At 44.2% G+C, this 23,300-nt stretch overlaps 1 protein-coding gene and 1 long non-coding RNA gene across 2 annotated transcripts in view; both read right to left on the bottom strand.

Annotated features, from left to right (window-relative positions):
* The window catches only part of chd1l (chromodomain helicase DNA binding protein 1-like), a 56,825-nt gene that overhangs the window by 23,371 nt on the left and 10,154 nt on the right, over nucleotides 1-23,300 (bottom strand). The window contains exons 8-15 of the mRNA XM_029708375.1: nucleotides 20,808-20,963; nucleotides 20,446-20,538; nucleotides 17,353-17,449; nucleotides 15,763-15,836; nucleotides 13,743-13,853; nucleotides 8,866-8,980; nucleotides 2,019-2,178; nucleotides 848-1,034 (exon numbers count right to left, since the gene is read on the bottom strand). Coding sequence (XP_029564235.1) covers nucleotides 848-1,034; nucleotides 2,019-2,178; nucleotides 8,866-8,980; nucleotides 13,743-13,853; nucleotides 15,763-15,836; nucleotides 17,353-17,449; nucleotides 20,446-20,538; nucleotides 20,808-20,963 — 993 coding nt within the window. The remainder of the gene's footprint in view (nucleotides 1-847; nucleotides 1,035-2,018; nucleotides 2,179-8,865; nucleotides 8,981-13,742; nucleotides 13,854-15,762; nucleotides 15,837-17,352; nucleotides 17,450-20,445; nucleotides 20,539-20,807; nucleotides 20,964-23,300) is intronic.
* Nucleotides 8,095-8,668, bottom strand: LOC115158933 (uncharacterized). Its single transcript, XR_003868787.1, has 2 exons — nucleotides 8,491-8,668; nucleotides 8,095-8,175 (listed from the first exon to the last, which is right to left on the bottom strand). It is a non-coding gene; the product is annotated as an uncharacterized LOC115158933 (long non-coding RNA).

Raw genomic sequence — 23,300 nt, 5'->3', positions numbered from 1 at the left:
TACCTGCTGGTTACTAGTCCAACGCTCTAACCACTAGGTTACCTGCTGGTTACTAGTCCAACGCTCTAACCACTAGGTTACCTGCTGGTTACTAGTCCAACGCTCTAACCACTAGTCTACCTGCTGGTTACTGGCCCAACGCTCTAACCACTAGGCTACCTGCTGGTTACTAGTCCAACGCTCTAACCACTAGGATACCTGCTGGTTACTGGCCCAACCCTCTAACCACTAGGCTACCTGCTGGTTACTGGCCCAACGCTCTAACCACTAGGCTACCTGCTGGTTACTGGCCCAACTCTCTAACCACTAGACTACCTGCTGGTTACTGGCCCAACGCTCTAACCACTAGGCTACCTGCTGGTTACTGGCCCAACTCTCTAACCACTAGGCTACCTGCTGGTTACTGGCCCAACTCTCTAACCACTAGTCTACCTGCTGGTTACTGGCCCAACGCTCTAACCACTAGGCTACCTGCTGGTTACTGGTCCAACTCTCTAACCACTAGTCTACCTGCTGGTTACTGGCCCAACGCTCTAACCACTAGTCTACCTGCTGGTTACTGGTCCAACTCTCTAACCACTAGACTACCTGCTGGTTACTGGCCCAACGCTCTAACCACTAGGCTACCTGCTGGTTACTGGCCCAACACTCTAACCACTAGGCTACCTGCTGGTTACTGGCCCAACTCTCTAACCACTAGGCTACCCTAGGCACTAGTGTTTATCAGGGACCCTAGGGAATATAATGTAATTTGGGATGCACCCTAGTAATGTAGAGTAGTGTAGGTTTACAGTGTAGATTGATGGCAGGTTTTTCTGTGGGGCCTCCATAAGCTTTTGCTACTCACTCTGTCCCTCAGATTCCTCCTCCTCTTCCTCTTCTGTGGGCAGGTCCTTGGTCTGGGTGGGGGCTTCATCAGTCAGCCACTCCCCGTCTCTAGACTGACCCAGGATCAGGCCCAGGTTCACAGCCTGGATGGAGCTCTCTTCTGACGACAGCAACTTGTCCACTCCAAACTTCAGGATCTCACTGAGCTGAAGAGACAGATTGAATAGGACGGATGAGGAGAGAGGAGGGAGAGACAAATGGAGTGCGTCGCCAGGTATACTGACCGTGCGTCGCCAGGTATACGGACCGTGCGTCGCCAGGTATACGGACCGTGCGTCGCCAGGTATACGGACCGTGCGTCGCCAGGTATACTGACCGTGCGTCGCCAGGTATACGGACCGTGCGTCGCCAGGTATACGGACCGTGCGTCGCCAGGTATACGGACCGTGCGTCGCCAGGTATGCTGACCGTGCGTCGCCAGGTATACGGACCGCGCGTCGCCAGGTATGCTGACCGTGCATTGCCAGGTATACTGACCTTGTGTTGCCAGGTATGCTGACCTTGTGTTGCCAGGTATACTGACCTTGTGTTGCCAGGTATACTGACCTTGTGTTGCCAGGTATACTGACCTTGTGTTGCCAGTAGGATTGGGAATTGTTAGGGACCTCAAGATACGATATCTCATTTCTTAGGTGCCAATAAGATACGTATTGTGAATTTTACGATTCTGTATGTATTGCGAATCGACTCTGCGATTCAATGTCCCAAACATATTGCTCACTATATGTCTGCTGTAGAGGGACAAGAGAGAGCTATCAGTCAAGGAAATAAAAGTGCTGAAAACATGTTGACTCACTATTTATAAAGAAGAGTTTTGGCACAGGTACAGCCTATGAAATAATAATAATAATAAACAAAATAATATTGTGATACGTAACTGTAAGCATTTTTTCCTCCCATCCCCAGTTGCCAGGGTTACTGACGGTGTGTTGCCAGGGTTACTGACGGTGTGTTGCCAGGGTTACTGACGGCGTGTTGCCAGGGTTACTGACGGCGTGTTGCCAGGGTTACTGACGGCGTGTTGCCAGGGTTACTGACGGCGTGTTGCCAGGGTTACTGACGGCGTGTTGCCAGGGTTACTGACGGCGTGTTGCCAGGGTTACTGACGGTGTGTTGCCAGGGTTACTGACCTGCAGACCGGCAGCAGCAGCAGCAGAGTGGGTGTGGTTTAGCAGAGAAAAACGCCCCTCTTCTATCACTGTGTTGGTAAGGCGGAGCTTAGAAACCGCCCGGGAGTACACAATCTCCTCTACCGTATCCCTCCCCAGGAGCCGGATCACCTTCACAGCCCTGTTAAATAGACCTCTGGTTACCCCACCACCATCTTATATCAACATGCATAAGAGAATATATAGCAGGTCTAGGGCCCGGAGTTATTATTATTAATATATAGCAGGTCTAGGGCCCTGAGTTATTATTATTAATATATAGCAGGTCTAGGGCCCCGAGTTATTATTATTAATATATAGCAGGTCTAGGGCCCCGAGTTATTATTATTAATATATAGCAGGTCTAGGGCCCTGAGTTGTTATTATTAATATAGACTAGGGCCCCGAGTTGTTGTTATTATTAATATATAGCAGGTCTAGGGCCCTGAGTTGTTATTATTAATATAGACTAGGGCCCCGAGTTGTTGTTATTATTAATATATAGCAGGTCTAGGGCCCTGAGTTGTTATTATTAATATAGACTAGGGCCCCGAGTTGTTGTTATTATTAATATATAGCAGGTCTAGGGCCCCAAGTTATTATTATTAATATATAGCAGGTCTAGGGCCCCGAATTATTATTATTAATATATAGCAGGTCTAGGGCCCCGAGTTATTATTATTAATATATAGCAGGTCTAGGGCCCCGAGTTATTATTATTAATATATAGCAGGACTAGGGCCCTGAGTTATTATTATTAATATATAGCAGGTCTAGGGCCCCGAGTTGTTATTATTATTAATATATAGCAGGACTAGGGCCCTGAGTTATTATTATTAATATATAGCAGGACTAGGGCCCTGAGTTATTATTATTAATATAGACTAGGGCCCTAAGTTATTATTATTAATATATAGCAGGTCTAGGGCCCTGAGTTATTATTATTAATATAGACTAGGGCCCTAAGTTATTATTATTAATATATAGCAGGTCTAGGGCCCTGAGTTATTATTATTAATATATAGCAGGTCTAGGGCCCTGAGTTATTATTATTAATATATAGCAGGACTAGGGCCCTAAGTTATTATTATTAATATATAGCAGGTCTAGGGCCCTGAGTTATTATTATTAATATATAGCAGGTCTAGGGCCCCGAGTTATTATTATTAATATATAGCAGGTATAGGGCCCTGAGTTGTTATTATTAATATAGACTAGGGCCCCGAGTTGTTGTTATTATTAATATATAGCAGGTCTAGGGCCCCAAGTTATTATTATTAATATATAGCAGGTCTAGGGCTCCGAATTATTATTATTAATATATAGCAGGTCTAGGGCCCCGAGTTATTATTATTAATATATAGCAGGTCTAGGGCCCCGAGTTATTATTATTAATATATAGCAGGACTAGGGCCCTGAGTTATTATTATTAATATATAGCAGGACTAGGGCCCTGAGTTATTATTATTAATATAGACTAGGGCCCTAAGTTATTATTATTAATATATAGCAGGTCTAGGGCCCTGAGTTATTATTATTAATATATAGCAGGTCTAGGGCCCTGAGTTATTATTATTAATATATAGCAGGACTAGGGCCCTAAGTTATTATTATTAATATATAGCAGGTCTAGGGCCCTGAGTTATTATTATTAATATATAGCAGGTCTAGGGCCCCGAGTTATTATTATTAATATATAGCAGGTATAGGGCCCTGAGTTATTATTATTAATATATAGCAGGTCTAGGGCCCCGAGTTATTATTATTAATATATAGCAGGTCTAGGGCCCCGAGTTATTATTATTAATATATAGCAGGTCTAGGGCCCCGAGTTATTATTATTAATATATAGCAGGTCTAGGGCCCCGAGTTATTATTATTAATATATAGCAGGTCTAGGGCCCCGAGTTATTATTATTAATATATAGCAGGTCTAGGGCCCAGAGTTATTATTATTAATATATAGCAGGTCTAGGGCCCTGAGTTATTATTATTAATATAGACTAGGGCCCCGAGTTATTATTATTAATATATAGCAGGTCTAGGGCCCTGAGTTATTATTATTAATATATAGCAGGTCTAGGGCCCTGAGTTATTATTATTAATATAGACTAGGGCCCCGAGTTATTATTATTAATATATAGCAGGTCTAGGGCCCTGAGTTATTATTATTAATATAGACTAGGGCCCCGAGTTATTATTATTATTAATATATAGCAGGTCTAGGGCCCTGAGTTATTATTATTAATATATAGCAGGTCTAGGGCCCTGAGTTATTATTATTAATATATAGCAGGTCTAGGGCCCTGAGTTATTATTATTAATATATAGCAGGTCTAGGGCCCTGAGTTATTATTATTAATATATAGCAGGTCTAGGGCCCTGAGTTATTATTATTAATATATAGCAGGTCTAGGGCCCTGAGTTATTATTATTAATATAGACTAGGGCCCCGAGTTATTATTATTATTAATATATAGCAGGTCTAGGGCCCTGAGTTATTATTATTAATATAGACTAGGGCCCCGAGTTATTATTATTATTAATATATAGCAGGTCTAGGGCCCTGAGTTATTATTATTAATATATAGCAGGTCTAGGGCCCTGAGTTATTATTATTAATATATAGCAGGTCTAGGGCCCTGAGTTATTATTATTAATATATAGCAGGTCTAGGGCCCTGAGTTATTATTATTAATATAGACTAGGGCCCCGAGTTATTATTATTAATATATAGCAGGTCTAGGGCCCTGAGTTATTATTATTAATATATAGCAGGTCTAGGGCCCTGAGTTGTTATTATTAATATATAGCAGGTCTAGGGCCCCGAGTTATTATTATTAATTTATAGCAGGTCTAGGGCCCTGAGTTATTATTATTAATATAGACTAGGGCCCTGAGTTATTATTATGAATATATAGCAGGTCTAGGGCCCTGAGTTATTATTATTAATATATAGCAGGTCTAGGGCCCTGAGTTATTATTATTAATATAGACTAGGGCCCTGAGTTATTATTATTAATATATAGCAGGTCTAGGGCCCTCAGTTATTATTATTAATATATAGCAGGTCTAGGGCCCTGAGTTATTATTATTAATATAAACTAGGGCCCCGAGTTATTATTATTAATATATAGCAGGTCTAGGGCCCTGAGTTATTATTATTAATATATAGCAGGTCTAGGGCCCTGAGTTGTTATTATTAATATATAGCAGGTCTAGGGCCCTGAGTTATTATTATTAATATATAGCAGGTCTAGGGCCCTGAGTTATTATTATTAATATATAGCAAGTCTAGGGCCCTGAGTTATTATTATTAATTTATAGCAGGTCTAGGGCCCTGAGTTATTATTATTAATATAGACTAGGGCCCCGAGTTATTATTATTAATATATAGCAGGTCTAGGGCCCTGAGTTATTATTATTAATATATAGCAGGTCTAGGGCCCTGAGTTATTATTATTAATATAGACTAGGGCCCCGAGTTATTATTATTAATATATAGCAGGTCTAGGGCCCCGAGTTATTATTATTAATATATAGCAGGTCTAGGGCCCTGAGTTATTATTATTAATATATAGCAGGTCTAGGGACCTGAGTTATTATTATTAATATATAGCAGGTCTAGGGCCCTGAGTTATTATTATTAATATATAGCAGGTCTAGGGCCCTGAGTTATTATTATTAATATATAACAGGTCTAGGGCTCTGAGTTATTATTATTCATATTTAGCAGGACTAGGGCCCCGAGTTATTATTATTAATATATAATATATAAATAATAACATTATATAGTAGAACTAGGGCCCTCAGTTAATAATAATAATAACATGATATAGTAGAACTAGGGCCCTGAGTTAATAATAATAATAACATTATATAGTAGAACTAGGGCCCTGAGTTAATAATAATAACATATAGTAGAACTAGGGCCCTGAGTTAATAATAATAATATATAGTAGAACTAGGGCCCTGAGTTAATAATAATAATAACATTATATAGTAGAACTAGGGCCCTGAGTTAATAATAATAATATATAGTAGAACTAGGGCCCTGAGTTAATAATAATAATATATAGTAGAACTAGGGCCCTGAGTTAATAATAATAATATATAGTAGAACTAGGGCCCTGAGTTAATAATAATAATATATAGTAGAACTAGGGCCCTGAGTTAATAATAATAATAACATTATATAGTAGAACTAGGGCCCTGAGTTAAAAATAATAACATTATATAGTAGAACTAGGGCCCTGAGTTAATAATAATAACATTATATAGTAGAACTAGGGCCCTGAGTTAATAATAATAACATTATATAGTAGAACTAGGGCCCTGAGTTAATAATATAGAGTAGAACTAGGGCCCTGAGTTAACAATAATAACATTATATAGTAGAACTAGGGCCCTGAGTTAATAATAATAATAATATATAGTAGAACTAGGGCCCTGAGTTAATAATAATAATAACATTATATAGTAGAACTAGGGCCCTGAGTTAAAAATAATAATAATAACATTATATAGTAGAACTAGGGCCCTGAGTTAATAATAATAATAATAACATTATATAGTAGAACTAGGGCCCTGAGTTAATAATAATAATAATAATAACATTATATAGTAGAACTAGGGCCCTGAGTTAATAATAATAACATTATATAGTAGAACTAGGGCCCTGAGTTAATAATAATAATATTATATAGTAGAACTAGGGCCCTGAGTTAATAATAATAATATTATATAGTAGAACTAGGGCCCTGAGTTAATAATAATAACATTATATAGTAGAACTAGGGCCCTGAGTTAATAATAATAATAATAACATTATATAGTAGAACTAGGGCCCTGAGTTAATAATAATAATAACATTATATAGTAGAACTAGGGCCCTGAGTTAATAATAATAACATTATATAGTAGAACTAGGGCCCTGAGTTAATAATAATAACATTATATAGTAGAACTAGGGCCCTGAGTTAATAATAATAACATTATATAGTAGAACTAGGGCCCTGAGTTAATAATAATAATAACATTATATAGTAGAACTAGGGCCCTGAGTTAATAATAATAACATTATATAGTAGAACTAGGGCCCTGAGTTAATAATAATAACATTATATAGTAGAACTAGGGCCCTGAGTTAATAATAATAATAACATTATATACACTGCTCAAAAAAATAAAGGGAACACTTAAACAACACAATGTAACTCCAAGTCAATCACACTTCTGTAAAATCAAACTGTCCACTTAGGAAGCAACACTGATTGACAATACATTTCACATGCTGTTGTGCAAATGGAATAGACAACAGGTGGAAATTATAGGCAATTAGCAAGACACCCCCAATAAAGGAGTGGTTCTGCAGGTGGTGACCACAGACCACTTCTCAGTTCCTATGCTTCCTGGCTGATGTTTTGGTCACTTTTGAATGCTGGCGGTGCTTTCACTCTAGTGGTAGCATGAGACGGAGTCTACAACCCACACAAGTGGCTCAGGTAGTGCAGCTCATCCAGGATGGCACATCAATGCGAGCTGTGGCAAGAAGGTTTGTTGTGTCTGTCAGCGTAGTGTCCAGAGCATGGAGGCGCTACCAGAAGACCTGAATCCAATTGAGCACATCTGGGACATCATGTCTCGCTCCATCCACCAACGCCACGTTGCACCACAGACTGTCCAGGAGTTGGCGGATGCTTTAGTCCAGGTCTGGGAGGAGATCCCTCAGGAGACCATCCGCCAACTCATCAGGAGCATGCCCAGGCGTTGTAGGGAGGTCATACAGGCACATGGAGGCCACACACACTTCTGAGCCTCATTTTGACTTGTTTTAAGGACATTACATCAAAGTTGGATCAGCCTGTAGTGTGGTTTTCCACTTTAATTTTGAGTGTGACTCCAAATCCAGACCTCCATGGGTTGATAAATTGGATTTCCATTGATTATTTTTGTGTGATTTTGTTGTCAGCACATTCAACTATGTAAAGAAAAAAGTAGTTAATAAGATTATTTCATTCATTCAGATCTAGGATGTGTTATTTTAGTGTTCCCTTTATTTTTTTGAGCAGTATAGTAGAACTAGGGCCCTGAGTAAATAACAATAATAATATACAGCAGAACTAGTGCCCTGTGTTACCTGGTCTGACCAATAGAACTAGGGCCCTGTGTTACCTGGTCTGACCAATAGAACTAGGGCCCTGAGTTACGTGACCAATAGAACTAGGGCCCTGAGTTACGTGACCAATAGAACTAGGGCCCTGTGTTACCTGACCAATAGAACTAGGGCCCTGTGTTACCTGACCAATAGAACTAGGGCCCTGAGTTACGTGACCAATAGAACTAGGGCCCTGTGTTACCTGACCAATAGAACTAGGGCCCTGTGTTACCTGACCAATAGAACTAGGGCCCTGTGTTACCTGGTCTGACCAATAGAACTAGGGCCCTGTGTTACCTGGTCTGACCAATAGAACTAGGGCCCTGTGTTACCTGGTCTGACCAATAGAACTAGGGCCCCATGTTACCTGGTCTGACCAATAGAACTAGGGCCCCATGTTACCTGGTCTGACCAATAGAACTAGGGCCCCATGTTACCTGGTCTGACCAATAGAACTAGGGCCCTGTGTTACCTGGTCTGACCAATAGAACTAGGGCCCTGTGTTACCTGGTTTGACCAATAGAACTAGGGCCCTGTGTTACCTGACCAATATAACTAGGGCCCTGAGTTACCTGACCAATAGAACTAGGGCCCTGTGTTACCTGGTCTGACCAATAGAACTAGGGCCCTGTGTTACCTGGTCTGACCAATAGAACTAGGGCCCTGTGTTACCTGGTCTGACCAATCCGGTGGCAGCGAGCGGCAGCCTGCAGGTCATTCTGGGGGTTGAAGTCAGAGTCAATGAAGATCACAGTATCAGCTGCTGTTAGGTTCATCCCAACGCCTCCTATACAGCAGAGAGAAGGGTCAGAGGTTCTACAGGGGTCAGAGGTTCTACAGGGGTCAGAGGTTCTACAGGGGTCAGAGGTTCCACAGGGGTCAGAGGTTCCACAGGGGTCAGAGGTTATACAGGGGTCAGAGGTTATACAGGGGTCAGTGGTTATACAGGGGTCAGAGGTTATACAGGGGTCAGAGGTTATACAGGGGTCAGAGGTTATACAGGGGTCAGGGGTTATACAGGGGTCAGTTTAGCCCATTGTCCAGTGATCATGTTGTTAGCACATTACGCATTTGCTTTCATTGTTTATTCTTTATTCATTCCTTATTCTTTAATTGTTTATTCCTTATTCTTTAATTGTTTATTCCTTATTCTTTAATTGTTTATTCTTTATTCATTCCTTATTCTTTCATTGTTTATTCCTTATTCATTGTTTATTCCTTATTCATTCCTTATTCTTCCATTGTTTATTCCTTATTCATTGTTTATTCCTTATTCATTCCTTATTCTTTAATTGTTTATTCTTTATTCATTCCTTATTCTTTAATTGTTTATTCCTTATTCATTCCTTATTCTTTCATTGTTTATTCCTTCATTGTTTATTCCTTATTCTTTAATTGTTTATTCCTTATTCAATGTTTATTCCTTATTCTTTAATTGTTTATTCCTTATTCAATGTTTATTCTTTATTCATTCATTGTTTATTCCTTATTCATTGTTTATTCTTTATTCATTCATTGTTTATTCCTTATTCAATGTTTATTCCTTATTCTTTAATTGTTTATTCCTTATTCTGTCATTGTTTATTCCTTATTCATTCCTTATTCTTTCATTGTTTATTCTTTAATTGTTTATTCCTTATTCATTCCTTATTCTTTCATTGTTTATTCCTTATTCATTGTTTATTCCTTATTCTTATGCTGTTCTTGAAGGTCATGTGGTGTGCTGCCCTACAGTGGGTGTCGACAGCTTGGAGACTAGAGGTGATTTAAAGGTCATAAAGCATGTTCATGAAAAGCTTTTTCTCTCAGCTTTCATATTCTGGTTCAAACTTAAAAAGAGAGAAACTCAAAAAACTATTGGTCTCATGGACAGACAGCTGAAATGTCCTCCCACTCTCAGCTCATCTTCTCTCTGTGGCTGTCTCAGCTCGTTCTGTCAACAGATCAGATGGAGAGATAAAGAGGTGGTGGGAGAGTGACAGACACAGAATCACAGAACAGAGCTTGCTCTAGATGAGTGCTGGTGAGCAGGGTTGGGGTTAAAGGTCAGGGGTTAAAGGTTGAGTACCTGTGTTACAGGCTTTGGTTTTTCCATTTATATTTTGAGGTTGGACGTTAGCACGTGGGGCGCACCGATTGGCTTCACCTCGTTAGTCAGTGTGTGTTATACCTACGCTGGTTTGCCATCTCGTTAGTGGTAAGATGTTTCACCTACGTTGGCCCAGGTGATATTTAAGAGTATCTGGCCCCAGGTGATATTTAAGAGTGGCTGGCCCAGGTGATATTTAAGAGCGGCCGGCCCAGGTGATATTTAAGAGCGGCCGGCCCAGGTGATATTTAAGAGCGGCCGGCCCAGGTGATATTTAAGAGCGGCCGGCCCAGGTGATATTTAAGAGCGGCCGGCCCAGGTGATATTTAAGAGCGGCCGGCCCAGGTGATATTTAAGAGCGGCCGGCCCAGGTGATATTTAAGAGCGGCCGGCCCAGGTGATATTTAAGAGCGGCTGGCCCAGGTGATATTTAAGAGTATCTGGCCCCAGGTGATATTTAAGAGTGGCTGGCCCAGGTGATATTTAAGAGTGGCCGGCCCAGGTGATATTTAAGAATGGCTGGCCCCAGGTGATATTTAGGAGTGGCCCGCCCAGGTGATATTTAAGAGTAGGGTCAGGGTTAAGGACCAGGGAGAGGGGTCAGGGTTAAGGACCAGGGAGAGGGGTCAGGGTTAAGGACCAGCGAGAGGGGTCAGGGTTAAGGACCAGCGAGAGGGGTCAGGGTTAAGGACCAGGGAGAGGGGTCAGGGGTCAGGGTTAAGGACCAGGGAGAGGGGTCAGGTGTCAGGGTTAAGGACCAGGGAGAGGGGTCAGGTGTCAGGGTTAAGGACCAGGGAGAGGGGTCAGGGAGAGGGGTCAGGGTTAAGGACCAGTGAGAGGGGTCAGGGTTAAGGACCAGGGAGAGGGGTCAGGGTTAAGGACCAGGGAGAGGGGTCAGGGTTAAGGACCAGGGAGAGGGGTCAGGGTTAAAGGTTAAGGACCAGTGAGAGGGGTCAGGGTTAAAGGTTAAGGACCAGTGAGAGGGGTCAGGGTTAAAGGTTAAGGACCAGGGAGAGGGGTCAGGGTTAAGGACCAGGGAGAGGGGTCAGGGTTAAAGGTTAAGGACCAGTGAGAGGGGCCAGGGTTAAGGACCAGTGAGAGGGGTCAGGGGTCAGGGTTAAGGACCAGGGAGAGGGGTCAGGGTTAAGGACCAGGACCAGTGAGAGGGGTCAGGGTTAAGGACCAGGGAGAGGGGTCAGGGTTAAGGACCAGGGAGAGGGGTCAGGGTTAAGGACCAGCGAGAGGGGTCGGGGTTAAGGACCAGGGAGAGAGGTCAGGGTTAAGAACCAGTGAGAGGGGTCAGGGTTAAGGACCAGGGAGAGGGGTCAGGGTTAGAGGTCAGGGTTAAGGACCAGTGAGAGGGTTAGGGGTCAGGGTTAAGGACCAGTGAGAGGTGTCAGGGTTAAGGACCAGCGAGAGGGTTAGGGGTCAGGGTTAAGGACCAGTGAGAGGGGTCAGGGTTAGAGGTCAGGGAGAGGGGTCAGGGTTAAGGACCAGTGAGAGGGTTAGGGGTCAGGGTTAAGGACCAGTGAGAGGGGTCAGGGTTAGAGGTCAGGGAGAGGGGTCAGGGTTAAGGACCAGTGAGAGGGTTAGGGGTCAGGGTTAAGGACCAGTGAGAGGTGTCAGGGTTAAGGACCAGTGAGAGGGTTAGGGGTCAGGGTTAAGGACCAGTGAGAGGGTTAGGGGTCAGGGTTAAGGACCAGGGAGAGGGGTCAGGGTTAAGGACCAGGGAGAGGGGTCAGGGTTAGAGGTCAGGGAGAGGGGTCAGGGTTAAGGACCAGGGAGAGGGGTCAGGATTAAGGACCAGTTAGGGTTAGAGGTCAGGGAGAGGGGTAGGGGTCAGGACCTGTTAGGGTTAGAGGTCAGGGAGAGGGGTAGGGGTCAGGACCAGCGAGAGGGGTCAGGATTAAGGACCAGTTAGGGTTAGAGGTCAGGGAGAGGGGTAGGGGTCAGGGTTAAGGACCAGTGAGAGGGGTCAGGGTTAAAGGTTAAGGACCAGGGAGAGGGGTCAGGGGTCAGGGTTAAGGACCAGTGAGAGGGGTCATGGGTCAGGGTTAAGGACCAGGGAGAGGGGTCAGGGTTAAGGACCAGTGAGAGGGGTCAGGGTTAGAGGTCAGGGAGAGGGGTCAGGGTTAAGGACCAGGGAGAGGGGTCAGGGTTAAGGACCAGGGAGAGGGGTCAGGGTTAGAGGTCAGGGAGAGGGGTCAGGGTTAAGGACCAGGGAGAGGGGTCAGGGTTAAGGACCAGGGAGAGGGGTCAGGGTTAAGGACCAGGGAGAGGGGTCAGGGTTAAGGACCAGGGAGAGGGGTCAGGGTTAAGGACCAGTGAGAGGGGTCAGGGTTAAGGACCAGCGAGAGGGTTAGGGGTCAGGGTTAAGGACCAGCGAGAGGGGTCAGGGTTAGAGGTCAGGGAGAGGGGTCAGGGTTAAGGACCAGTGAGAGGGGTCAGGGTTAAGGACCAGCGAGAGGGGTCAGGATTAAGGACCAGTTAGGGTTAGAGGTCAGGGAGAGGGGTCAGGGTTCAGGACCAGTGAGAGGGTTAGGGGTCAGGGTTAAGGACCAGTGAGAGGGGTCAGGGTTAAGGACCAGGGAGAGGGGTCAGGGTTAAGGACCAGGGAGAGGGGTCAGGGTTAAGGACCAGTGAGAGGGGTCAGGGTCAGGGTTAAGGACCAGGGAGAGGGGTCAGGGTTAAGGACCAGGGAGAGGGGTCAGGGTTAAGGACCAGGGAGAGGTGTCAGGGTTAAGGACCAGGGAGAGGGGTCAGGGAGAGGGGTCAGGGTTAAGGACCAGTGAGAGGGGTCAGGGTTAAGGACCAGGGAGAGGGGTCAGGTGTCAGGGTTAAGGACCAGGGAGAGGGGTCAGGGAGAGGGGTCAGGGTTAAGGACCAGTGAGAGGGGTCAGGGTTAAGGACCAGGGAGAGGGGTCAGGGTTAAGGACCAGGGAGAGGGGTCAGGGTTAAGGACCAGGGAGAGGGGTCAGGGTTAAGGACCCATGAGAGGGGTCAGGGTTAAGGACCAGCGAGAGGGGTCAGGGTTAAGGACCAGTGAGAGGGGTCAGGGTTAGAGGTCAGGGAGAGGGGTCAGGGTTAAGGACCAGTGAGAGGGGTCAGGGTTAAGGACCAGCGAGAGGGGTCAGGATTAAGGACCAGTTAGGGTTAGAGGTCAGGGAGAGGGGTAGGGGTCAGGACCTGTTAGGGTTAGAGGTCAGGGAGAGGGGTAGGGGTCAGGACCAGCGAGAGGGGTCAGGATTAAGGACCAGTTAGGGTTAGAGGTCAGGGAGAGGGGTAGGGGTCAGGACCTGTTAGGGTTAGAGGTCAGGGAGAGGGGTAGGGGTCAGGACCTGTTAGGGTTAAGGGTCAGGGAGAGGGGTCAGGACCTGTTAGGGTTAAAGGTCAGGGAGAGGGGTAGGGGTCAGGAACTGTTAGGGTTAGGGGTTAGGGTTAGAGGTCAGGGAGAGCCCACCTGCTTTAGTGCTGAGTAAAAACACAAAGACGTCTTTGCTGCTGAAGTTCTTAATGGCCAGGTTACGCTCCTCCCCCCTGACTGATCCATCCAGACGCTCATAGCTGTAACCTGCAGAACAGAGAATTAACCTCATTTAACCTGCTACTGTTACCTCAGGACAGAAATAACCTCATTTAACCTGCTACTGTTACCTCAGGACAGAAATAACCTCATTTAACCTGCCACTGTTACCTCAGGACAGAAATAACCTCATTTAACCTGCTACTGTTACCTCAGGACAGAGAATATAACCTCATTTAACCTGCCACTGTTACCTCAGGACAGAGAAAATAACCTCATTTAACCTGCTACTGTTACCTCAGGACAGAGAATATAACCTCATTTAACCTGCTACTGTTACCTCAGGACAGAGAATATAACCTCATTTAACCTGCCACTGTTACCTCAGGACAGAAATAACCTCATTTAAACTACAACTTACCTCAGGACAGAGAAAATAACCTCATTTAACCTGCCACTGTTACCTCAGGACAGACAGAACAAAAGCAACCTAGGCTGTGTCTCAAATGGCAGCCTGTTCTCTCTAGAGTGCACTACTTTTCTGGTCAAAAGTAGTGCACTAAATAGGGAATAGGGTGCCATTTCAGACACATAGCTACACTTCCAATCAAAACTGTATCCTCTAGAGCAGTGGTTCCCAAACTGTTTTATAGTCCCGTACCCCTTCAAACATTCAACCTCCAGCTGTACCCCCTCTAGCACCAGGGTCAGCGTACCCCTTCAAACATTCAACCTCCAGCTGTACCCCCTCTAGCACCAGGGTCAGCGCACTCTCAAATGTATTTTTTTGCCATCATTGTAAGCCTGCCACACACACACACACACACACACACACACACTATATGATACATTTATTAAACATAAGAATGAGTGTAATTTGTTGTCACAACCTGGCTCGTGGGAAGTGACAGGGAGCTCGTATAGGACCAGGGCACAAATAATACAATTAAAATATCATCATGGATGGACGCCTCTCCCTGTCACAGATGCCACGGTTCCCTTTAGTTTGAAGATGTAATCCGGAGACAAGTGTGTTCTCCATCTCTTTAGCTATCATACTCTAATTCCACTGATTTCAAAACTCAGTCCTCCAGAAAGTGGAGAGCAACACTTATGCAGTTCTACTAAGCAATAAAACATGTTTTAAAGCTGTGTTAGACAGGATTACCTAGACATACTGATCAGCTCAAATAGAAGCGTGCTACATGGTAGACCAATCCCAACCCTTCTATCACAATACCAGCTCACTCATGATCTCAGCCAATCATGGCTAGCTGGAAGGTTGCTGTCCTTTTCTGTGGTTAAACCAACTAAGGTCGGAAATTTAACAATTATATTTGTATTTACAGATAGCATACAAGTATCTTATTAAGGCACATGAAAGTTCACCTGTTCCAAAAGGCATTCCTGACAGCGCATTTTCATTTAGAAAAAGTTTATATGTTTAAATGGCTCTCCTGTTAAGAAGTGAGCCGCGACCTAGTTTCCTGAAACAGGCCACAAATTAGGTTACTTACATTGTGTCTTCCAGCGCCCCTGGGATAATGTACATTTGCTGAAGCATTATGACGACTCAGCGTCACAATGGTAGGGATTAGCTGAGCTGTGCTTGGGTCATTGATATGTCATTGTCTCAAAGCAGCCTTATAATGCTGTGAAAGGATCCAGGAACCCAAATGATTTGGGTGGATCCCATCGTCCTTATAAAACAAGCTTTGTTTCCAGAAGGTATCAATATTATCAATACAAAAATTATCAATAATAGCTAGATATCCATTACCTTTGTATTCTACTACCTCTGTATTCCACTAGCTAGATATACCCATTAGGCTACTCTGTATTCCACTAATAGTATCCATTACCTCTGTATTCCACTAGCAGTATCCATTACCTCTGTATTCCACTAGCTAGATATACCCATTAGGCTACTCTGTATTCCACTAGCAGTATCCATTACCTCTGTATTCCATGTAGTCCTGGAGAATGTCCAGCATCCTGGTCATCTGGGAAAACAGCAGGATATGGTGTCCCCTGAACACCAATGAGGAAAAGTAATGTGTTAAACTACAGTATATTTACAGTAAACGAGATAATAGCAAGACATCATGGAAAATATGGATAAGATCTAACATTTAATCATGCTCAGTATTAGACAGTATTTCCCTTAGTGCTCAGTGTTATAGTTCTCCCTTAGTGCTCAGTGTTATAGATCTATCTCCCTTTGATCTATAACACTGAGCACTAAGGGAGATAGTGCTCAGTGTTATAGATCTATCTCCCTTAGTGCTCAGTGTTATAGATCCATCTCCCTTAGTGCTCAGTGTTATAGTTCTCCCTTAGTGTTCAGTGTTATAGATCTATCTCCCTTAGTGCTCAGTGTTATAGATTCATCTCCCTTAGTGCTCAGTGTTATAGATTCATCTCCCTTAGTGCTCAGTGTTATAGATTCATCTCCCTTAGTGCTCAGTGTTATAGATTCATCTCCCTTAGTGCTCAGTGTTATAGATCTATCTCCCTTAGTGCTCAGTGTTATAGATCTATCTCCCTTAGTGCTCAGTGTTATAGATTCATCTTCCTTAGTGCTCAGTGTTATAGATTCATCTCCCTTAGTGCTCAGTGTTATAGATTCATCTCCCTTAGTGCTCAGTGTTATAGATTCATCTCCCTTAGTGCTCAGTGTTATAGATTCATCTCCCTTAGTGCTCAGTGTTATAGATTCATCTCCCTTAGTGCTCAGTGTTATAGATCTACCTCCCTTAGTGCTCAGTGTTATAGTTCTCCCTTAGTGCTCAGTGTTATAGTTCTCCCTTAGTGTTCAGCGTTATAGATCTATCTCCCTTAGTGCTCAGTGTTATAGTTCTCCCTTAGTGCTCAGCGTTATAGTTCTCCCTTAGTGCTCAGTGTTATAGTTCTCCCTTAGTGCTCAGTGTTATAGTTCTCCCTTAGTGCTCAGTGTTATAGTTCTCCCTTAGTGCTCAGTGTTATAGTTCTCCCTTAGTGCTCAGTGTTATAGTTCTCCCTTAGTGCTCAGTGTTATAGTTCTCCCTTAGTGCTCAGTGTTATAGATCTCCCTTAGTGCTCAGTGTTATAGATCTCCCTTAGTGCTCAGTGTTATAGATCTCCCTTAGTGCTCAGTGTTATAGATCTATCTCCCTTAGTGCTCAGTGTTATAGGTCTATCTCCCTTAGTGCTCAGTGTTATAGTTCTCCCTTAGTCCTTAGTGTTATAGATCTATCTCCCTTAGTGCTCAGTGTTATAGTTCTCCCTTAGTGCTCAGTGTTATAGATCCATCTCCCTTAGTGCTCAGTGTTATAGATCTCCCTTAGTGCTCAGTGTTATAGATCTCCCTTAGTGCTCAGTGTTATAGTTCTCCCTTAGTGCTCAGTGTTATAATTCTCCCTTAGTGCTCAGTGTTATAGTTCTCCCTTAGTGCTCAGTGTTATAGATCTATCTCCCTTAGTGCTCAGTGTTATAGATCTATCTCCCTTAGTGCTCAGTGTTATAGTTCTAAGGCACTGCAGAGAGAGAGAGCGAGAGAGAGACTGACCCTTGGTGCAGGTATGCCAGCATGCTGTCCAGCAGACAGAGTTTCCCACTAGCCTGGATCAGATGCTCTCCCATCTCAAACGGCTCTGGTTCCACACCTAGAGAGGAAAGGCAGGGCTCCACATAAACATTTCCCCCTGGCGCCATTCACCTTTTCAATTAGCGGCTCCAGTTAAACATTTCCCCCTGGCGCCATTCACCTTTTCAATTAGCGGCTCCACATAAACATTTCCCCCTGGCGCCATTCACCTTTTCAATTAGCGGCTCCAGTTAAACATTTCCCCCTGGCGCCATTCACCTTTTCAATTAGCGGCTCCAGTTAAACATTTCCCCCTGGCGCCATTCACCTTTTTCAATTAGCGTCTCCAATTAAACATTTCCCCCTGGCGCCATTCACCTTTTTCAATTAGCGGCTCCAGTTAAACATTTCCCCCTGGCGCCATTCACCTTTTTCAATTAGCGTCTCCAATTAAACATTTCCCCCTGGCGCCATTCACCTTTTTCAATTAGCGTCTCCAGTTAAACATTCCCCCTGACGCCATTCACCTTTTTCAATTAGCGGCTCCAGTTAAACATTTCCCCCTGGCGCCATTCACCTTTTTCAATTAAAGGCACCAGCCCACGATTTGGTCGGACCAAAATACATTTTGATCAATTCTGTGTCGTCTTATAAAGTAATTCACGGAGCTTTTTTAAAACGTGTAATATACTACTGAGATGGTAGAAATATGTTGCTTCATCATTCAGTCTGTGATTCAAAATATTTGAATGTGCAACCTAATCCAGTGATTGTCATGCATGTTGGGTTGCCCATTAACCTACTGCTGTTATATTTTACTGTTAAAATAGGGCTCCAGAATGTTTGGATTTATTTCAATAGATTTGATCGACTTATTTTATTATAGTGTCATGGATCTTCAAGATGACCAGCCCACACTGTCTTATGAGACACTATTTGTTGAAAACAAATAAAATGATCATACTTATATTTATTTAACCTTTATTTAACCTTTATATTTTATCCAGAGCGACTTACAGTAGTGAATACATACATTCCATTTTCATTTCATGCATTTTTTTTTTTTGTACTGGCCCCCTGTGGGAATCGAACCCACAACCCTGGTGTTGCAAACACCCGCTCTACCAACTGAGCCACAGGGAAGGCTTTATGTAACCTTTATTTAACTAGGCAAGTCAGTTAAGAACAAATTCTTATTTACAATGACGGCCTACACCAACAAAACCCAGACGATGCTGGGCCAATTGTGCGCCACCCTATGGGACTCCCAATCACGGCCAGTTGTGATACAGCCTGGATTCGAACCAGGGTGTCTGTAGTGACGCCTCAAGCACTGAGATGCAGTGTCTTAGACCGCTGCACCACTCGGGAGCCCACTGAGATGCAGTGCCTTAGACCGCTGCGCCACTAGGGAGCCCACTGAGATGCAGTGCCTTAGACCGCTGCACCACTCGGAAGCCCACTGAGATGCAGTGCCTTAGACCGCTGAACCACTCGGGAGCCCACTGAGATGCAGTGCCTTAGACCGCTGCACCACTCGGGAGGGAGCCCACTGAGATGCAGTGCCTTAGACCACTGCACCACTCGGGAGGGAGCCCACTGAGATGCAGTGCCTTAGACCGCTGCACCACTCGGAAGCCCACTGAGATGCAGTGCCTTAGACCGCTGCACCACTCGGGAGCCCACTGAGATGCAGTGCCTTAGACCGCTGCACCACTCGGGAGCCCACTGAGATGCAGTGCCTTAGACCGCTGCACCACTCGGGAGCCCACTGAGATGCAGTGTCTTAGACCCTGCACCACTAGGGAGCCCACTGAGATGCAGTGCCTTAGACCACTGCACCACAGTAGCTAGATCGCTATCGCTAAATACAGCCACGTATTAATTTAACAGTAGCTAGATCGCTATCTCTAAATACAGCCACTGCTAGTAGCCATGTATTAATCTAACAGTAGCTAGATCGCTATCGCTAAATACAGCCACGTATTAATCTAACAGTAGCTAGATCGCTATCGCTAAATACAGCCACACAGCTCTAAACCAATAGGATCTCACCATTAAACAGGTAGGGGTGGTCCACACAGCTCTAAACCAATAGGATCTCACCATTAAACAGGTAGGGGTGGTCCACACAGCTCTAAACCAATAGGATCTCACCATCACACAGGTAGGGGTGGTCCACACAGCTCTAAACCAATAGGATCTCACCATCAAACAGGTAGGGGTGGTCCACACAGCTCTAAACCAATAGGATCTCACCATTAAACAGGTAGGGGTGGTCCACACAGCTCTAAACCAATAGGATCTCACCATCAAACAGGTAGGGGTGGTCCACACAGCTCTAAACCAATAGGATCTCACCATCAAACAGGTAGGGGTGGTCCACACAGCTCTAAACCAATAAGATCTCACCATGAAACAGGTATGGGTGGTCCACACAGCTCTAAACCAATAGGATCTCACCATCAAACAGGTAGGGGTGGTCCACACAGCTCTAAACCAATAAGATCTCACCATGAAACAGGTAGGGGTGGTCCACACAGCTCTAAACCAATAGGATCTCACCATCACACAGGTAGGGGTGGTCCACACAGCTCTAAACCAATAGGATCTCACCATCAAACAGGTAGGGATGGTCCACACAGCTCTAAACCAATAAGATCTCACCATGAAACAGGTAGGGGTGGTCCACACAGCTCTAAACCAATAGGATCTAACCATCAAACAGGTAGGGGTGGTCCACACAGCTCTAAACCAATAGGATCTCACCATTAAACAGGTAGGGGTGGTCCACACAGCTCTAAACCAATAGGATCTCACCATCAAACAGGTAGGGGTGGTCCACACAGCTCTAAACCAATAGGATCTCACCATTAAACAGGTAGGGGTGGTCCAGACAGCTCTAAACCAATAGGATCTCACCATTAAACAGGTAGGGGTGGTCCACACAGCTCTAAACCAATAGGATCTCACCATCAAACAGGTAGGGGTGGTCCACACAGCTCTAAACCAATAGGATCTCACCATCAAACAGGTAGGGGTGGTCCACACAGCTCTAAACCAATAGGATCTCACCATCAAACAGGTAGGGGTGGTCCACACACTTCCGGAGCTGCATCAGTATATTTAGCAGTCTGGTCTTGTTGCCCTGCTCATTCCCGAAGGCATCTACAAACACAACAACAGTTAGCGACTGTCAGTTGTTTCCTATTGGAAAGGGTTTAGTTGAAGTTTAATAAAAGTATTATCTTTTTCTTTGGTTGCTCATCTGTTTGTGCTCTTACCAACTCCATTGCTGTCACTGGCAAGCCAAACCTAAAACTGTTTAGCTTTGACCATTCCATAAAGACAAGTTGGCAAGAGAGCAGAAACGGACAGTCGACCAGGGCTAGAATTTCCTAACTTAAATTTTTAGATCAGGTTCATGTTAGTCTCACACGGGTCCTTCATGAGTATAGCTTTATAATATCTCTTCTGCAGGGCAGACAGGCCGTGGTACATCAGGATCTCTGTCTTCACGGGTAGGTCAGCTGCTACCTCAGCCTTTACCCTCCTCAGCAGGAAGGGCTGCAGCACTCTCTGGAGATCACTGGCTGGAGAGAGATATATACAGAGAGAATACTGCTGTTAGACATGTTGGGTTCACAGAGATGCAGTCTTTATCACGATGATGGAGCTGCCCTCTTTGGTTTCAAAAATGGGACTTCCTGGATAAATAAAAAGGTTCCATCCAATAATAAAAAATAAAAAAGTACACATATGGCAGTGGCCAAACGGTCTGAACACCTGGACTGGTCAAAAGTAGCTCACTATATAGGGAATAGGGTGTCATTTGGGACGGCACTAAAAACCGGGTTCCTGTTCTGTACTTCTGTACCATAACAACCTGCCAACAAAGACACTGAGTGTACAAAAAGGAACACCTTCCGAATATTGACTCGCACCACCTTTTGTGCCCTCAGAACAGTCTCGATTCGTCAGGGGTACGGACTCTACAAGCTTTCAACAGCGTTTCCACAGGGATGCTGGGAACATGTTGACTCCAATGCTTCTGGATGTCCTTTGAGGTGGTGGGCCATTCTTGATAAACACGGGAAAGTGTTGAGTGTGAAAAACCCCATAGTGTTACAGTTCTTGACACACAGACCGGTGCACCTGGCACCTACTACTAAAACCCTGTTCAATTGGACTTACATTTTTTGTCTTGCCCATTCACCACTCCGAATGGCACACGCATTTGGAAAGTATTCGTACCCTTTGACTTTTTCCTCATTATTTTTACATTACAGCCTTATTCTAAAATTGATTGAGTTAATTATTTTCCTCATCAATCTACACACAATACCCCATAATGACAAAGTGAAAACAGTCTTTTAGACATTTTTGCAAATGTTTTACAAATTTAAAACATAAATACCTCATTTACATAAGTATTCAGACCCTTTGCTATGAGACTCGAAATTGGGCTCAGGTGCATCCTGTTTCCATTGATCATCCTTGAGATATTTATACAACTTGGAGTCCACCTGTGGTAAATTCAATTGATTGGACATGATTTGGAAAGGCACACACCTGTCTATATAAGGTCCCACAGTTGACAGTGTATGTCAGAGCAAAAACCAAGCCATGAGGTCAAAGGAATTGTCTGTATTGTGTCGAAGCACAGATCTGGGGAAGGGTACCAAAACATTTCTGCAGCATTGAAGGTTCCCAAGAACACAGTGGCCTCCATGATTCTTAAACGGAAGAAGTTTGGAACCACCAAGACTCTTCCTAGAGCTGGCCGCCCGGCCAAACTGAGCAATCGGGGGAGAATGGCCTTGGCCAGGGAGGTGAACAAGAACCCGATGGCCACTCTGACAGAGCTCTAGAGTTCCTCTGTGGAGATGGGAGAACCTTCCAGAAGGACAACAATCTCTGCAGTACTCCACAAATCAGGTCTTTACGGTAGAGTGGCCAGATGGAAGCCGCTCCTCAGTAAAAGGCACATGACAGCCAGCTTGGAGTTTGCCAAAAGGCACCTAAAGACTCAAGATTCTCTGGTCTGATGAAACCAAGATTTAACTTTTTGGCGTCTTGTCTGGAGGAAACCTGGCACCATCCCTACGGTGAAGCATGGTGGTGGCAGCATCATGCTGTGGGGATGTTTTTCAGCGGCAGGGACTGGGAGACTAGTCAGGATCAAGGGAAAGATGAACGGAGAAAAGTACAGAGAGATCCTTGATGAAAACCTGCTCCAGAGTGCTCAGGACCTCAGACTGGGGCGAAGGTTCACCTTCCAACAGGACAACGACCCTAAGCACACAGCCAAGACAACGCAGGAATGGCTTAGGGACAAGTCTCTGAATGTCCTTGAGTGGCCCAGCCAGAGCCCGGATTTGAACCTGATCGAACATCTCTGGAGAGACCTGAAAATAGCTGTGCAGCGACGCTCTCCATCCAACCTGACAGAGCTTGAGAGGATCTGCAGAGAAGAATACGAGAAACTCCCCAAATACAGGTGTGCCAAGCTTGTAGCGTCATATCCAAGAATAATCCAGGCTGTAATCACTGCCAAAAGTGTTTAAACAAAGTACTGAGTAAAGGGTCTGAATACTTATGTAAATGTGATTTTTCAGTTTTAGATTTTTTATAAATATGCAAAAATGTCTAAAAACCTGTTTTTGCTTTGTCATTATGGGATATTGTGTGTAGATTGATGAGGGAAAAAATTATTTAATACATTTTAGAAAAAGGCTGTAACATAACATAATGTGGAAAAAGTCAAGGGGTCTGAATACTTTCCGAATCCATATTTCAATTGTCTCGAAGCTTAAAAATCCTTCTTTAACCTGTCTCCTCCCCTTCATCTACACTGATTGAAGTGGATTTAACAAGTGGACATCAATAAGGGATCATAGATTTCACCTGGATTCACCTGGTCAGTCTAC

Source organism: Salmo trutta, chromosome 22 (genome assembly GCF_901001165.1).
Source record: "Salmo trutta chromosome 22, fSalTru1.1, whole genome shotgun sequence".
Lineage (NCBI taxonomy): Eukaryota > Metazoa > Chordata > Actinopteri > Salmoniformes > Salmonidae > Salmo > Salmo trutta.
Note: the sequence above shows the minus strand (reverse complement) of the source record. Positions and strands in the feature narration are given on the sequence as shown.